This window comes from Nerophis lumbriciformis, linkage group LG10 (genome assembly GCF_033978685.3).
Source record: "Nerophis lumbriciformis linkage group LG10, RoL_Nlum_v2.1, whole genome shotgun sequence".
NCBI classification, from domain to species: domain Eukaryota; kingdom Metazoa; phylum Chordata; class Actinopteri; order Syngnathiformes; family Syngnathidae; genus Nerophis; species Nerophis lumbriciformis.
In genome coordinates, this window is record NC_084557.2 from 9,006,047 (window position 1) to 9,025,000 (window position 18,954).

The 18,954-nt window shown below is 39.4% G+C and overlaps 1 protein-coding gene across 1 annotated transcript in view; it reads right to left on the reverse strand.

The window, feature by feature from the left end:
* LOC133612680 (tyrosine-protein kinase CSK-like) overlaps positions 1–18,954 on the reverse strand; it is a 40,172-nt gene that overhangs the window by 15,371 nt on the left and 5,847 nt on the right. Inside the window, exons 2-5 of the mRNA XM_061970308.2 lie at positions 13,484–13,557; positions 13,315–13,398; positions 13,127–13,209; positions 1,247–1,466 (exon numbers count right to left, since the gene is read on the reverse strand). Coding sequence (XP_061826292.1) covers positions 1,247–1,466; positions 13,127–13,209; positions 13,315–13,398; positions 13,484–13,492 — 396 coding nt within the window. The 5' untranslated portion in view covers positions 13,493–13,557. The remainder of the gene's footprint in view (positions 1–1,246; positions 1,467–13,126; positions 13,210–13,314; positions 13,399–13,483; positions 13,558–18,954) is intronic.

An 18,954-nucleotide genomic window follows, 5' to 3' on the forward strand; every position in this document is an offset into this window, starting at 1 on the left:
TTTTACTCCGCTCCATTTATCTACATTCAGCTTGATACTCGCTACTGATTTTTAATCGATCTGTTAACGCACGCTTTGTTTTGGTTTGTCAGACAGACCTTCAAAGTAGGATCTATCGCATGCCTGCGTTTCACCAATCAAATGCAGTCACTAGTGACGTTTGACTCCGTTTCACCAATCAAACAGAGCCAGGCGGTCACGTGATTAACTGCACATAAAGTTTCAGCGGCAACAAGCTTAAGCTTACATGAACTCAACGTCAAATTTGAGGAAGCACATCGCGGTAAGTAACTTTAGTAGATATTTTGGCTGTCACCGTAGGCTGATGTTAGCTTCCCTGCTATGAATCACTGTCAAATGTACATCGTGTGGGGACATTTATTAACGCACACACACACACACACACACACACACACACACACACACACACACACACACACACACACACACACACACACACACACACACACACACACACACACACACACAGAAACACCAATCAGAAGTGCACAGTGTGTTCCCAGGTGCAGTCCACACCTATCAGTTTATGGTTTGCGTAAAGGTTAACTTGTTATTTTCCTTTATAATCTCTGCCTACTGAGCCTATGGTTCTGTTAAGTTATTGTGGATCAATTTGCCTTAATTTCTTTTATGTTAATGTATTATTATTTAATATATATTATTGTTTTAGTTGCTTAAGAGATATTCCTGGCTCTGAATTTGATCATTGCTATTTTTATGTTTTTGTGCATTATTTGTTGCCGTCATCATTAAAAGAACAGGTTACTAATCAGTTACTCAGTACTTTTTACTTTTACTCAAGTAAATATTTGGGTGACTACTCCTTACTTTTACTTGAGTAATACATCTCTAAAGTAACAGTACTCTTACTTGAGTACAATTTCTGGCTACTCTACCCACCTCTGCACACACACACACACACACACACACACACACACACACACACACACACACACAAGTGTATATATATATATATACACACAAAAGGATGAGCAAATCATTGTATTCTGTTTTTATTTACGATTTACACAACGTGCTAACTTCACTGGTTTTGGGTTTTGTATTTTAAACCTTAGCAGACGCTCTTTGAGTGATCCTCTAATAACTACCGGTATATGGCAGATTTTACAGGTTAGTGATGAATGTGTGAGCAAGACATTAGGAAACATGATGCATACACTCAATAAACATGAAATGATACACAATTAAAATGTGTACGTTGTACCTCTACCAGTTGGATGAGGGTGTCAAAGCGCTGAGAGTCATCTATGAAAAACTTGCCATCGGAGTAAGTGATACGGTAGTACTCCACTGTGTTGTCATTGCTCAAACACAGCGTGTAGTTTCCGGGATAGTTTGTACTCTCCCGCACCAGGTATCTGCCATTCGTTGGAGGGGAGAGCAATTGCTCGACTTCCCCTCGTTCTATTTTGCCGTGGAACCAGCTGCAATGACAAGAACGTAACAAACTTTATCTTACAGTTGGTTAAAACTAATAGTGTTTCTATGATGTGAAATGCTTTTCTACCACTGATTACAAGTGCATCACAATAAAATGGAACATGTACAATAATACCTTAGCCTTAATACGCCCCACTTTTAATTGGATTTGTGTAACCTGGCGGAATTCGCCCCCTTCGCACTGATTGAGGACCGAATCAGGGTCCGCTGATTCAGAATAGAGAGCACTTGGCGACAAGCCAAAACCCCAAGCTACCAGCTTGTTGTGCAGCATGACTCTTGAGTCATCAGGTAGTGAAGTTTACACACGTACTACTACACAGGCAAACTAGCTGGCATCCGTTACATCAGTGTTTTTCAACCACTGTGCCGCGGCACACTAGTGTGCCGTGAGATACAGTCTGGTGTGCCGTGGGAGATTATCTAATTTCACCTATTTGGGTTAAAAATATTTTTTGCAAACCAGTAATTATAGTCTGCAAATGATGTGTTGTTGTTGAGTGTCAGTGCTGTCTAGAGAGCGGCAGAGTAACCATGTAATACTCTTCCATATCAGTAGGTGGCAGCCGGTAGCTAATTGCTTTGTAGATGTCGGAAACAGCGGGAGGCAGCGTGCAGGTAAAAAGGTGTCTTATGCTTAAACCAAAAATAAACAAAAGGTGAGTGCCCCTAAGAAAAGGCATTGAAGCTTAGGGAAGGCTATGCAGAATGAAACTAAAACTGAACTGGCTACTAAGTAAACAAAAACAGAATGCTGGAGGACAGCAAAGACTTACTGTGGAGCAAAGACGGCGTCCACAATGTACATCCGAACATGACATGACAATCAACAATGTATCATGAATCAATTTAAGTGGACCCCGACTTAAACAAGTTGAAAAACATATTCGGGTGTTACCATTTAGTGGTCAATTGTACGGAATATGTACTGTGCAATCTACTAATAAAAGTTTCAATCAATCAATCAAAAAAAAAGTCCCCACAAAGAAGGATAAAAAAACTGAAATACTCTTGATTGCTAAAACAAAGTAGATGCGGGAAATATCGCTCAAAGGAAGACATGAAACTGCTACAGGAAAATACCAAAAAAAGAGAAAAAGCCACCAAAATAGGAGCGCAAGACAAGAACTAAAACACTACACACAGGAAAACACCAAAAAACTCAAAATAAGTCATGGCGTGATGTGACAGGTGGTGACAGTACACCTACTTTGAGACAAGAGTTATAGTGATGCATGCTTGGTTATGGTTTAAAGTCATATCCAACAATTGCGACAACGACTTTTTACTGTCAACTGAGTTTCATTTTTTTATGATTTCTGCTGGTGGTGTGCCTCTGCATTTTTTCCAAAGCAAAAAATGTGCTTTGGCTCAAAAAAGGTTGAAAATCACTGAGTTACTTTATATATACTGTATGTTGTATACTGTCCATCCATCCATTTTCCACTGTTTGTCCCTTTCGAATATATGAACTCTTTACTGCTCAAACGGCACAACCGTGTTACACCCATCACTTCAATCAAATGTGGGAATACTCTTAACTCAACGTATGATCCCAACTTAAAGCTTAATAAAAAGCTGTTGCGGTACCACTGGAGGTGCAATTTTACAGTTTGCGCTCGCTATTTCACTTTCGTTATTTGGGATCTTAGTAAATCAGGCCTTTTGTTTGTAAAGTATATGCTAAAGAAACAAAGTGGATTGGTGTCTGTGTTATGATTGTATCTGCATCTGAAGTGTACAATAAAGTTCAAGTGAGCTAATACAAATCTCCAATTGTCTACTCTTTAAAGTTAAGTTTGTAACGGACGAGAGTGAAATCGAGTCTGCGTGGTTGCCCCTCTATCTCTACTTCGTTAGATTTACTACACACTACATTTGCTACACACAGAGTAACATTTTTAAAATGTGGGTCTTCCTTTCTTAAAAATGTTGCTTATTATAGCTTGCAGCTAAATTCAGTAGTATAAAACCTAAATTGCATTGTAAACCAAAATCAGTATTATAAACCACTGACTCACAGTCTAAACACAAAAATAACTGAAAAAACATGCTGAGCCTTTAATTGGTCTCTCAGTCTGACTTAAACTGAAAGCAATTAACTATTGAACGATATTCTAATGCAGTGTTTTTCAACCTTTTTTGAGCCAAGGCACAATTTTTTCATAAAAAAAAAATACGGAGGCACACCACAATCATTAAAAACTGAAACTCAGCAGACGATATTGACAGTAAAAAGTCGTCGTCGCAATTGTTGGATATGACTTTAAAGCATAACCAAGCATGCATCAATATAGCTCTTGTCTCAAAGTAGGTGTACTGTCACATCACACCCTGACTTCTTTTGAGTTTTTTGCCGTTTTCCTGTGTGTACTGTTTTAGTTCTTGTCTTGTGCTCCTATTTTGGTGGCTTTTTCTCTTTTTTTGGTATTTTCCTGTAGCAGTTTCATGTCTTTCTTGCCCGCTATTCCCCACACCCAGGGCCGGCCCGTGGCATAGGCCGTATAGGCAAATGCTAAGGGCGCCGTCCATCAGGGGGCGCCACGCCAGTGCCACAAATGTTGGAGAAAAAAAAAAAAAAAAAGAAGTTGGTACTATTATTTCTAAATACAAAAAATAATCCCACGTTAATTAAAATGCAAAGTAAAGCCTATTTAATCGAAATATTATTTGTTACAACATTACGCCCCCCCCCCCCTCCTCCCCCCGCACGGTGCGCCCCCTCCCTTCCCGTATCATGACTCTTTTTGGACGTCACCACATCAAAAAATCAACACAAGATGCCAAAACTGTCAGGTGCCCAGGGAAGAAAAAAGAGAAAAGAAGAGGAGGAGAAACGAGAAAAGACAGAGGTAGCAGGTAGGTAACGTTAGCCTACATGAAATTATTTGTCTGTTACAGAATGTGATAGTAACCTGGCTTTTTAGCATTAAGCTAATGTTACATGATTCGGCAATTGCTAATCAATAAATAGCTAGTTCTGTTTTAACGTCGGGTTAATATTGTGAAGGGGGCTAAATTGTTATGGAAAATAATAATGTAACGTTAGGTAATTACAGTTCTCCCACCTTACATTCCTCAGGGACATTTCTTTCTTTCTTTAGTTTATTTCGAACATGAACACACTTACATCATAATACATCACACAATTTCATATCATTTCATTTTACATCATGCCCGAAAAGGAGTAGGAAGAAGCAAAGCTTATTTAATCCTACCCCTTTCCCACTTCAAAGCGTTTACAAATATATAGAATCATTTACTGACCTTTTTATATAATAAAATAACATCTATGAATTAGTATACAACAGTTTTGTAATATGCAATTAATTAATTAATTCAGTCATTATTAACATACTGAGATGAAGAATATCTTATTTTCAATAAGGTTGAAAGTATTTCTCATAATTCTTCTTCTTTGTACTCTGTAAGCACTATTATTTTGAACAACCTCTTAAACTGGATCATATCAGTACAATTTTTAACTTCTTTACTTAATCCATTCCATAATTTAATTCCACATACTGATATGCTAAAAGTTCTAAGTGTTGTACGTGCATATAAATGTTTGTATTAGATCTTTTAAGCAGGTGTTTTTTGTTTACATTGTTATTGCCTTCTGGTTAGCTAATGTTTGCCCTGCAGGTAATCGTCACTTTTCCACCCCTTTATATATTAGGTATAGTTGTAAGTAAAAAAAAAAAAGGTCAAAGACAAAGCTATTCGGGTTCTTGTGAGTATATACACTTCACTGCCGATGTGGGGGGGCGCCACCTAAAATCTTGCCTAGGGCGCCAGATTGGTTAGGGCCGGGCCTGCCCACACCTGCTTTGTTTTTGCAATCAAGACTATTTAAGTTGTGCGTACGCTATCCTTCTTTGTGGGGACATTGTTGATTGTCATGTCATGTACGGATGTACTTTGTGGACGCCGTCTCCCTGCTCCACATGCTGTAAGTTTTTGCTGTCGTCCAGCATTTTGTTTTTGTTGACTTTGTAGCCAGTTCAGTTTTACTTTTGTTTTGCATAGCCATGCTTCAGTGCCTTTTCCTAGCGGGACTTGCCTTTTGTTCATTTTTGGTTTAAGCGTTACATACCCCAAAAGGGACAAGCGGTAGGAAATGGATGGATGGATGGATACCTTTTACATGCCAAAAAAAGGTTGAAAAAAACTGCACTAGACAACGGCACAATATTATAATTATTGATTTGCAAAAAGTATTTGGCCCTGCGATGAGGTCGCGACTTGTCCAGGGTGCACCCCGCCTTCCGCCCGAATGCAGGCTCCAGCACCCCCGCTACCCCAAAAAGGGACAAGCGGTAGAAAATGGACAGATTTTTTGGACCAATTAGGTGAAGTTGCATAATTTCCCACGGCACACCAGACAATATCTCACGGCACACTAGTGTGCCGCGGTACAGTGGTTGAAAAACACTGTTCTAATGTACTGAGATGCACCTGTATGTCATTACTAACTTTTGTCAGTCTTTGCTTGTTGCAGGTGCTCCTGCTCTCAGCAACAACAAACCATAGATTATACTTCAGTTTAGATGTTGTACTAATGTTAGCAGTTGCAAGATGGTGCATCGCTTATTTCCAGTTTGTCATTACAACGTCAGAATCAAAGCTCTTATAAGCCAAGTATGTTTGTCCGAAAAGGAGTAGGAAGAAGGAGAGTTTATTTAATCTTATCCCAAAGTAATCGCTAAGACTTGTTCACTTTCTGTTCTCAATCTGTTAAACAAGCAATGCATAGTAATGTATAACTAATAAAGTTCTCATGAATAAATATTTGTAAGTTGTGATTTACATAATGAGATAAATAAATCGTATTGGATGAAGTGGAAGATGTGTGTCAGGGTTCTTCTTTCTTGTACTGTGTAAACACGTTGGCCGAGTTTCCCACCCCATTCACACTAGTTCTAGACTATATCACATTTTAAACCAGGATTTACTAAAATGGCTTTCTCAGACATGGATTAATATATTCTCAGATTTATCCTAGTCTTGAGGTAAATATTCTCATTTCTTGAAGGGAGACTAGAGCTATTTCAGGTCTATATCAAGACTTGAATTAAACCTGTCCAGATGCAGGTTTAATTTAAGAGTTAAAGGGGAACATTATCACAATTTCAGAATGGTTAAAACCATTAAAAATCAGTTCCCATTGGCTTATTTTATTTTACGTAGTTTTTTTTTTTAAATTTTACCCATCACGCAATATCCCTAAAAAAAGCTTCACAGTGCCTGATTTTAACCATCGTTATATACACCCGTCCATTTTCCTGTGACGTCACATAGTGATGCCAACACAAACAAACATGGCGCATAGAACAGCAAGCTATAGCGACATTAGCTCGGATTCAGACACGGATTTCAGCGGCTTAAGCGTTTCAACAGATTACGAATGTATTGAAACGGATGGTTGTAGTGTGGAGGCAGGTAGCGAAAACGAAATTGAAGAAGAAACTGAAGCTACTGAGCCATATCGGTTTGAATCGTATGCAAGCGAAACCGACGAAAACGACACAACAGCCAGCCACACGGGAGAAAGCGAGGACGAATTTGGCGATCGCCTTCTAACCAACGATTGGTATGTGTTTGTTTGGCATTAAAGAAAACTAACAACTATGAACTAGGTTTACAGCATATGAAATACATTTGGCAACAACATGCACTTTGAGAGTGCAGACAGCCCAATTTTCATCAATTAATATATTCTGTAGACATACTCTCATCCGCTCTCTTTTCCTGAAAGCTGATCTGTCCAGTTTTGGAGTTGATGTCAGCAGGCCAGGGAAGCGAGGGTCGATATTCTTCTTTTGATCATCTTCGGTGGCATAAGGGACGGTGTGAGCCAAGACATCCAGGGGGTTTAGCTCGCTCGTCTGCGGGAACAAACTGCCGCCATTGCTTGCCGTGCTACAGAGGTCCTTTGTCCCTGAATTGCTCACACACTCCGGCAGATTCAATGGGGGTCTGGCGGCAGATTTCTTTGACTTTATCGTTGGAAATGCATCTGCTTTGAGTGTCGCAGGATATCCACACATTCTTGCCATCTCTGTCGTAGCATAGCTTTCGTCGGTAAAGTGTGCGGAACAAACGTCCAATTTCTTGCCACTTTCGCATCTTTGGGCCACTGGTGCAACTTGAGTCCGTCCCTGTTCGTGTTGTTACACCCTCCGACAACACACCGACGAGGCATGATGTCTCCAAGGTACGGAAAACAGTCGAAAAAACGGAAAAAAACAGAGCTGATTGGACTCGGTGTTTGTAATGTGTTTGAGAAAATGGCTTGTGACGTCATCGCTCCGAGAGCGAATAATAGACGTTTAATTCGCCAAAATTCACCCATTTAGAGTTCGGAAATCGGTTAAAAAAATATATGGTCTTTTTTCTGCAACATCAAGGTATATATTGACGCTTACATAGGTCTGGTGATAATGTTCCCCTTTAAGGCTGTATGCATCACGGTACATGGTGAATAAAACTGAAAACATTTTTTAGCTTTGCATGGGACAACTGAAAGTATTTTATCAGCACTCTTTACATTTAACTCAAATAATTAGTGATTATTTTATGATTTTAAGAGGCCAAAACGTATACATCTGTAAAGTGCTTTGAACTACCTAGCCTACAAACTGTTCTCTATATAAATTTGCCTTGAGGATGGATTACTTTGACTACCTTAAATAAAGCTGAAAGACCACCAACACCAAAGAGAAGACTGGACTTCTGAATACATTCGAGGATACAGATTTTTGTGACTGTTTTCCAACATCCAAATACAATGCATCTGAAATGATTTGTTTGCTGCAGACAAAGCTTTTACGTGACTAGTGAGGGGAACACCGTTTTCCTAATGAGTACTTATCACCATCAGCTTTTTGGCAAGTGCAACCTTTCATGGTGAAATAAAGAATTTATGAGGTGTGAGAGAATCAACAGTCTGTAGAAGTGATTCTCAACGTCTGCAAAGCAAACTGAGAAAGATGGCATCAGGTTCCTTATGTTGTTAATCAGAATAGGAATACAGGGACTTCCTGGAGTAATTAGCTCGCTTAATAGAAGCAGAACTTCAAACCCTCGATCTGTCTGTGCAGTCAACGTGTTAACCACTCGGCCGTTTGAGTTGTGTTGATTCAAGATTTCAGTGCATGGATTCCCTATTTTACAAACCCCGTTTCCATATGAATTGGGAAATTGTGTTAGATGTAAATATAAACGGAATACAATGATTTGCAAATCATTTTCAACCCATATTCAGTTGAATATGCTACAAAGACAACATATTTGATGTTCAAACTGATAAACATTTTTTTTTTTGTTGCAAATAATCATTAACTTTAGAATTTGATGCCAGCAACATGTGACAAAGAAGTTGGGAAAGGTGGCAATAAATACTGATAAAGTTGAGGAATGCTCATCAAACACTTATTTGGAACATCCCACAGGTGAACAGGCAAATTGGGAACAGGTGGGTGCCATGATTGGGTTTAAAAGTAGATTCCATGAAATGCTCAGTCATTCACAAACAAGGATGGGGCGAGGGTCATCACTTTGTCAACAAATGCGTGAGCAAATTGTTGAACAGTTTAAGAAAAACCTTTCTCAACTAGCTATTGCAAGGAATTTAGGGATTTCACCATCTACGGTCCGTAATATCATCAAAGGGTTAAGAGAATCTGGAGAAATCACTGCACGTAAGCAGCTAAGCCAGTGACCTTCGATCCCTCAGGCTGTACTGCATCAACAAACGACATCAGTGTGTAAAGGATATCACCACATGGGCTCAGGAACACTTCAGAAACCCACTGTCAGTAACTACAGTTGGTCACTACATCTGTAAGTGCAAGTTAAAACTCCCCTATGCAAGGCAAAAACCGTTTATCAACAACACCCAGAAATGCCGTAAGCTTCGCTGGGCCTGAGCTCATCTAAGATGGACTGATACAAAGTGGAAAAGTGTTCTGTGGTCTGACGAGTCCACATTTCAAATTGTTTTGGAAACTGTGGACGTCGTGTCCTCCGGACCAAAGAGGAAAAGAACCATCCGGATTGTTATAGGCGCAAAATTGAAAAGCCAGCATCTGTGGTGGTATGGGGGTGAATTAGTGCCCAAGACATGGGTAACTTACATATCTGTGAAGGCCCCATTAATGCTGAAAGGTACATACAGGTTTTGGTGCAACATATGTTGCCATCCAAGCAACGTTACCATGGACGCCCCTGCTTATTTCAGCAAGACAACGCCAAGCCATGTGTTACATCAACGTGGCTTCATAGTAAAAGAGTGCGGGTACTAGACTGGCCTGCCTGTAGTCCAGACCTGTCTCCCATTGAAAATGTGTGGCGCATTATGAAGCCTAAAATACCACAACGGAGACCCCGGACTGTTGAACAACTTAAGCTGTACATCAAGCAAGAATGGGAAATAATTCCACCTGAGAAGCTTAAAAAATGTGTCTCCTCAGTTCCCAAACGTTTACTGAGTGTTGTTAAAAGGAAAGGCCATGTAACACAGTGGTGAACATGCCCTTTACCAACTACTTTAGCCCGTGTTGCAGCCATGAAATTCTAAGTTAATTATTTGCAAAAAAATAAAAAATAAAGTTTATGAGTTTGAACATCAAATATGTTGTCTTTGTAGCATATTCAATTGAATATGGGTTGAAAAGGATTTGCAAATCATTGTTTTCTGTTTATATTTACATCTAACACAATTTCCCAACTCATATGGAAACGGGGTTTGTAATTTCTGTCATTTTAAATCTTGTTTAAAAGTTTCCTCTTGCTTACACTGAAGTTTTTCAAACAATTTAATGTATCTTACTCTATTCTAGCTTAGGAGTCAAACATACACACTGTGTATTAAAAATATCCAAGGTTTTTAGCGCACCCTCACCTTTGCACCATGTGCACATCCTTAATCTAATTTGGCTTCCAAAACATGATATTATTTGCTCTTAATTGCCTTATTTTGACTCTGTAGTCTGGAATAAACTAATCTGAAGTTGTGGGACATTTTGGAAAGAAACTGGATTAGTGTGGATTCATTTAAACCAGATTATTTTAGTCCTGTTTTTATTTATGCCCTGAATGGGAAACCGGGCCTTTGAGTTTAAACAGTTTAATAAGATGGATCATATTAGTACATTGTTTATCTTATTTGCGAAATCCATTCCACAATTTAACACCACATTGTGATATACTAAAACATCTTAAGTGTTATACGTGCATACAAACGTTTTAAATAACATTTTCCTCTAAGGTTATATTTCTCCTCTTTTGTTGAGAGGAATTGTATATTTGTAGATAGCAGGTTATTTGTTTTGTACATCATTTTAGCGGTTTGCAAATGCACCAAATCACTGAAATTCTCTATTTTTGATTCAATAAATAAAGGGTCTGACTGTTCTCTGTAGACAAGATTTATTTTGTAACACGATTAATAAGTAAAGTATACATTAGTAGTTATCTTCCCATATTTCTACACAATAACTCAGATATGGTAACACTAGTGAGAGAGAGAATATGAAGAGATCTTTTGGTGCAGAACACATTTAGCTTTGTTCATTATTGATGTATTTCTTGCCAGCTTATGTTGCATATGTTTATGACATTTCCAGTTCATTCTATCATCTATTATTACATCTAGAAATTTGATTTCTTTCACATTGTCAATGTCTGCTCTGTCTATTTGTATTTGTGTTTGACTTTCTCTCCTACTGTTACCGAATATCATTATTTTAGTTTTACTGAGATTCAATGATAGTCCGTTTTTGTTCAACCATCTCTTTCATTTGTTCATTTCTTTTGTTTTTGTTTGTATTAGTTTCTGTGTGTCAGATTGTCTGCAAATAGTACTAACTTTAAGTTCTATGTAACTTTACATATGTCATTTAAATAGAGACTAAACAGTTTTGGTCCCAGTAATAATCTCTGCGGTACACAAGCTGTATTTAGAGCTATTGCAATATTAAAAAACATGAAACAAATGTATTGTACAAGTACAACAACCTACAAAACTCAAAACCAGTGAAGTTGGCTTGTTGTGTAATTCGTAAATAAAAACAGAATACAATGATTTGCAAATCCTTTTCAACCTATATTCAATTGAATAGACTGCAAAGACAAGATATTTAATGTTCACACTGAGAAACTTTTTTTTTTTTTTTGTGCAAATAATGATTAACTTAGAATTTAATGGCAGCAACATATTGCAAAAAGGGGCATTTTTACCACTGTGTTACATGGCTTTTCCTTTTAACAACTGAGGAGACACATTTTTTAAGCTTTTCAGGTGGAATTCTTTCCCATTCTTGCTTGATGTACAGCTTAAGTTGTTCAACAGTCGGGGGTCTCCGCTGTCGTATTTTAGGCTTCCTAATGCGCCACACATTTTCAATGGGAGACAGGTCTGTACTACAGGCAGGCCAGTCTAGTACCCGCACTCTTATACTATGAAGCCACGCTGTTGTAACACGTGGCTTGGCATTGTCTTGGCATTGTCTTGCTGAAATAAGCAGGGGCGTCCATAATAACGTTGCTTGGATGGCAACATATGTTGCTCCAAAACCTGTATGTACCTTTCAGCATTAATGGTGCCTTCACAGATGTGTAAGTTACCCATGCCTTGGGCACTAATACACCCCCATACCATCACAGATGCTGGCTTTTGAACTTTGCGCCTAAAACAATCCGGATGGCTCTTTTCCTCTTTGGTCCGGAGGACACGACGTCCACAGTTTCCAAAAACAATTTGAAATGTGGACTCGTCAGACCACAGAACACTTTGCATCAGTCCAACTTAGATGAGCTCAGGCCCAGCGAAGCCGGCAGCATTTCTGGGTGTTGTTGCTAAATGGCTTTCGCTTTGCATAGTAGAGTTTTAACTTGCACTTACAGATGTAGCGACCAACTGTAGTTACTGACAGTGGGTTTCTGAAGTGTTCCTGAGCCCATGTGGTGATATCCTTTACACACTGATGTTGCTTTTTGATGCAGTACCGCCTGAGGGATCAAAGGTCCGTAATATCACTGCTTTTGTGCAGTGATTTCTCCAGATTCTCTCAATGATGATATTACAGACCGTAGATGGTCAAATCTCTAAATTCCTTGCAATAGCTCGTTAAGAAATTTTGTTCTTAAACTGTTGGACAATTTGCTCACGCATGTGTTCACAAAGTGGTGACCCTCGCCCCATCCTTGTTTGTGAATGACTGAGCATTCCATGGAAGCTGCTTTTGTACCCAATCATGGCACCCACCTGTTCCCAATGAGCCTGTTCACCTGTGGGATGTTCCAAATACGTGTTTGATGAGCATTCCTCAACTTTCTCAGTCTTTTTTGCCACTTGTGCCAGCTTTTTTGAAACATGTTGCAGGCATCAAATTCCAAATGAGCTAATATTCGCAAAAAATAACAAAGATTTCCAGTTAGAACGTTAAGTATCTTGTCTTTGCAGTCGATTCAATTGAATATAGGTTGAAAAAGATTAGCAAATAATTGTATTTTGTTTTCATTTACGATTTAACCAACGTGCCAACTTCACTGGTTTTGGGCTCTGTATATTTTGGTATATAACTAAAATACTACTTCAGCTGTACTGCATTCAACTGACATCTCCTGCTTGGACACTCACGGCATTAGATTTAGCCTTTGGGGAATTGTCACTTTGTGGCTTCTTGGTACAGAGCAATCTGTATCTGCCCTTCTTGTTGGTACCTACGATGAAAAGAATAAACAAGAGAAGAATTTAGCAGTGTTTGCAACTTTGGTTTATACTTATAGCAGCAGAAAATAAAAATAAAATGCACCGGCATTATTTACCTGTGTGGCTGTAACATTGTGGCGCTCCAATGTTTCTTTTAAGTCGAATCTGGACACACACTCCGTGCCTCGGGACCCAGGAGTCTGCAGGAAATCACACACACGCCAACACTCTACTGTTTTAATATTGCTCCTAAGACATAATTCACTGTGTGTATTTGTTGTTCACCTTTTCCATGCTGCGACGGTTTGCCCTCACAGGTCTCGTACCTCTATTCTAATCATTGGAACCAGGGCACACACCTGAAACACAATCACAGTCATGCATGCTGTAATTAGGATGATATTTGGAAAGAGAAGCCCACAAAGCTTCAATTGCTACAATCATTTTTTAAAAAGTCCATCTCGAGCTATAAACCAAATAAGCTAATCAAGTTTGCATGTTTTCCCTGTGGGTGCGGTTGATTGGAGACTCTAAATTGTCCATCAGTATGAAAGTTAGTGTTTGTCTATGTGTGCCTTGCATTCTCTGGTAACCAGTCGAGGGTGTTCCCCGCCTCTTACCCAAAGTCAGCTGGGATAGGCTCCAGCTTAGCGGCGACCCGAATGAGGATAAGCGGTAGAGAAAATGGATGGATGTGCAAATTTGTTCTGCTAATTTTCATTAGGCTGTCAATGACTGAGTGCATTATACGCAGTGACGTGTGGTGAGGTTGATGGCTGGTGAGGCACTGACTTCATCACAGTCAGATTTACAAACATATGAACCCTAAAGAGTATCTTATTCACCATTTGATTGGCAGCAGTTAACGGGTTATGTTTAAAAGCTCATACCAGCATTCTTCCCTGCTTGGCACTCAGCATCAAGGGTTGGAATTGGGGGTTAAATCACCAAAAATGATTCCCAGGCGCGGCGCCGCTGCTGCCCACTGCTCCCCTCACCTCCCAGGGGGTGATCAAGGGGATGGGTCAAATGCAGAGGACAAATTTCATTACACCTAGTGTGTGTGTGACAATCATTGGTACTTTAACTTAACTTTAACTTTACACATACAAACTGTAGCACACAAAAAAGCACATTTAATAAAAAAAACGTTATTATGGTCTTACCTTTACTTAGAAATTAAGTCCATGTGCCGCAACTAAAGCCCTCACTTAAACTTTCCACGTGCAAGATTGAATCTATTTAAAAAAGTGTAACCGAGGGTTTATAAATGTCGCCTATACTGTATGAAACAACAAAATAACAAACACGGAGGCTCCAGTTTACACGAGGACCACTTTATTTACATTCTTTCAAAAACCTCCGCAACGTGACATCACTTCCGCTCTTAGCGCCTTCAAAATAAGAGCTCAAGGCATATACTGTATAACAGCGCATAACAGGAACTTAACATCACAAAGAGGAAAGCCCATGAAAATAGGTTACAAAAGTTATTTAATAAGAAGCCAAAAAGTGCAAAAACAATAATGTTCGTGTTGGAGGAGTTGTGAATTAGGTACACCTGCAGTCTGCAGGTGTATCTAATGTTGTGTCCCTGCAGTCATTCACAACTCCTCCAACACCAACATTATTGTTTTTGCACTTTTTGGCTTCTTATGAAATAATTTTTTTAAATAGATTCAATCTTGCACGTGGAAAGTTTAAGTGTGGGCTTTAGTTGATATAACAATTCTACGGCGGGGGTGCAGGAGGCGAACCTCAGCCAGTGCGTCTTTTGCAGCCGTTTTATGATCGCTCAGCACAAGAAATACTTTACACACATACAGTTGTTGACAAAATACACTGTACATTATATACCTCAGCTAACTAAACTTTGGAAATGTATAATATAGTTCATATAGCAATACAGTCTCACTGCACAGCAGGCAGCAGTTAGCCGAGTCATTGCGCAATCCATGTTGCGGCACTGAGTGACGTGCCTCAACTGGCTGCTGTTCACCGCACCGTCTCTTCTCAGTATTTGAACGGCAAATGTGAAAATTCAGCGATTTTGAATACAAATAATCTAAAACTGGTGAAGTTAAATGGAAAATAACTTCATAGTATAATCACTGGATACATATAACAATTTAATTTTTTTTTTCTTTTTACATTTTTTTTCTTTCCATGATGGCAGGTGAGGCCCTGCCTCACCTGCCTCTCGTGACTGCACGTCACTGATTATACGTTAGCATTAGGCTAGCAGCTATAGAACCAATCTTATCCTGTATAATTGTAGTGCTTTTTTTTCCAGTTTATACAAATCTGTATTATATTATATAAATCTGTATGATTGCTACGTGTACGTGCACTTCCTGTGTATGTTGATGTACTTTCCTATGTGTGCTTAGTTTTAACTTCATTGTGGAGAATATCAATAAACCACCTCAAATTCTTTTTTTTAAGCTATAATTCAAAGGACTGTTGACATCCATCCCTTCTTTTTATATTTGGCAAAATAAATTTCAACATTCAGAGAGGGAAGAGTATAATGCAGCTTGTGGATAACATTTTAAAATAGGCAGCAACAACTGCAAAATTGAGGAAAAACTACATATTACAAGAAAGATAAAGTATGTTAATACTAATAAATAATAACTCAACTCAGATTTCATTTTAATATATGTATATTATTATTATTTTTACCTTTTTAAAAGACAATATATGCACTATCACTGATTATGCAAATTGGATAATGGCCCCCCTATCCCCGCCCCAAGTATATTGTTCATCTGGTGTAAAACATCCCTAATATACATAATGGTGAAACTCAAAAACATGTCATACCATGCACAGCTTTGTTTATTCCAGCAATTAAATTTGCACTCAAGATATTTGTTAGAATAATTATGTATACGTTATCACACAACTCTTATGCTTAAAGGCTTTTGCTATAGTTATTATCTATTGTGCTCAAGTTGTACTTTTCTATCTGTGCAAAGGCACACAACTTGTAATCAGAGACAAGGCGAAATCACAAGGCCCCCAGCACATTCCGTCACGTATTGTGCGTACTGCATGATATGTGTGACCACTCCCTTTAGAGGCAGCCTCAGTGATGTTAACTAGGGATCTCCTGAATAAATAGAGGAGCGCGGGAGCTGTACCTTAGAGCGTAGGGTGAGACTGTAACTGAGTGTGCAGCTACTTGCGTTCTCCATCCATCCATCCATCCATTTTCTACCGCTTATTCCCTTCGGGGTTGCGGGGGGCGCTGGAGCCTATCTCAGCTACAATCGGGCGGAAGGCGGGGTACACCCTGGACAAGTCGCCACCTCATCGCAGGGCCAACACAGATAGACAGACAACATTCACACTCACATTCACACACTAGGGCCAATTTAGTGTTGCCAATCAACCTATCCCCAGGTGCATGTCTTTGGAGGTGGGAGGAAGCCGGAGTACCCGGAGGGAACCCACGCAGTCACGGGGAGAACATGCAAACTCCACACAGAAAGATCCCGAGGCCGGGATTGAACTCACGACTACTCAGGACCTTCGTATTGTGAGGCAGACGCACTAACCCCTCTTCCACCGTGCTGCCCCAATGCGTTCTCCTCGTGAGCTAAATTGAACTCTGTCTCTGCCTGATTCCTTGCTTCTTGTCTCGTTTAATAGATAGTTTGGTGTTTGAACCTGACAATATTTCAAGCCTTCTTTTGATATAATGTTGATAATTATGGCTTACAATTAAGAAGATTAGTTTTTTGTTTAAAACTGTCATCAACGTTGTAACAAGTAACGGCTTGACATATCTCACTTTGCATGAAATGAGTAGATATCACACGTGATATAAACTGTGGAGATATAAATTGTGGAGATGCAGGAGACAAAAGGACGACATGCACTTAAGAGTCCTTAATTCTCACAAATAGTGTATCAGGGAAGTGCACAAAAGCATGAGGGAGCAAATTAACAACATTAAATAGTTTGCAAGATTCAGCAATCATCCTGCACTGACTGTGGGGCAGGCTGGCATTTCAAGTAGCTTGATTGGCAACCACAACCAGGTGTGCCAAACAGAGACAGGTGAGGGGAACAGCGCTCAAAAAGCCAGACAGGAAATGGAACCACAATAAGAGCGCTGACCAGGAATATGTCAGACCTGCATGGCAGGTCGTGACACCATGTGGAACCAAACAGGAGAGGAATGCCGACATGTGAAAGTGCCACTCCCTTTGTCTGTTGACAACACTGGAGCTGAAAGCAGCAATCATGGCAGAAGGCAACGCTTTGAGTAGAAGCTCGTAGTCCCGGAAAAATAAAACAAGATGTACCACTTGCACATGCATCATTTAGGGCATATACTGTATGGAACAGCTAAGCATTAAAAAGCTGCATGTGTTTGTGGAGGAAAAGGAGCTGTTAGAGGAAGTAGGTTATATTATCATGAAATAAAAACATTCTGATAGCATATTTATATTCATCCATTGTTATAAATCAATTTTCTGTATGAGGCCAAGCTTTGTTTTTAACATTTTCCTAAAGTTGTTTTGAGCATGATTATGGCTCACTGCAGCAGCTGATCATCAACGTGGTCGTCGAGCTCTGCAGGTGTTTGCTTGTTCTACTTTGATGGACTGAATTACCTCATGAATACAATTATATTTTGTCTCTTTTATTCAGCGGCATATTTATATATATTAATATATATATACACACACAAACACACATATACATATATATATATATATATACATACTATATATATATATATATACATACTATATATATATATATATATATATATATATATATATATATATATACATACTATATACAGGTAAAAGCCAGTAAATTAGAATATTTTGAAAAACTTGATTTATTTCAGTAATTGCATTCAAAAGGTGTAACTTGTACATTATATTTATTCATTGCACACAGACTGATGTATTCAAATGTTTATTTCATTTAATTTTGATGATTTGAAGTGGCAACAAATGAAAATCCAAAATTCCGTGTGTCACAAAATTAGAATATTACTTAAGGCTAATACAAAAAAGGGATTTTTAGAAATGTTGGCCAACTGAAAAGTATGAAAATGAAAAATATGAGCATGTACAATACTCAATACTTGGTTGGAGCTCCTTTTGCCTCAATTACTGCGTTAATGCGGCGTGGCATGGAGTCGATGAGTTTCTGGCACTGCTCAGGTGTTATGAGAGCCCAGGTTGCTCTGATAGTGGCCTTCAACTCTTCTGCGTTTTTGGGTCTGGCATTCTGCATCTTCCTTTTCACAATACCCCACAGATTTTCCATGGGGCTAAGGTCAGGGGAGTTGGCGGGCCAATTTAGAACAGAAATACCATGGTCCGTAAACCAGGCACGGGTAGATTTTGCGCTGTGTGCAGGCGCCAAGTCCTGTTGGAACTTGAAATCTCCATCTCCATAGAGCAGGTCAGCAGCAGGAAGCATGAAGTGCTCTAAAACTTGCTGGTAGACGGCTGCGTTGACCCTGGATCTCAGGAAACAGAGTGGACCGACACCAGCAGATGACATGGCACCCCAAACCATCACCCAACCATGCAAATTTTGCATTTCCTTTGGAAATCGAGGTCCCAGAGTCTGGAGGAAGACAGGAGAGGCACAGGATCCACGTTGCCTGAAGTCTAGTGTAAAGTTTCCACCATCAGTGATGGTTTGGGGTGCCATGTCATCTGCTGGTGTCGGTCCACTCTGTTTCCTGAGATCCAGGGTCAACGCAGCCGTCTACCAGC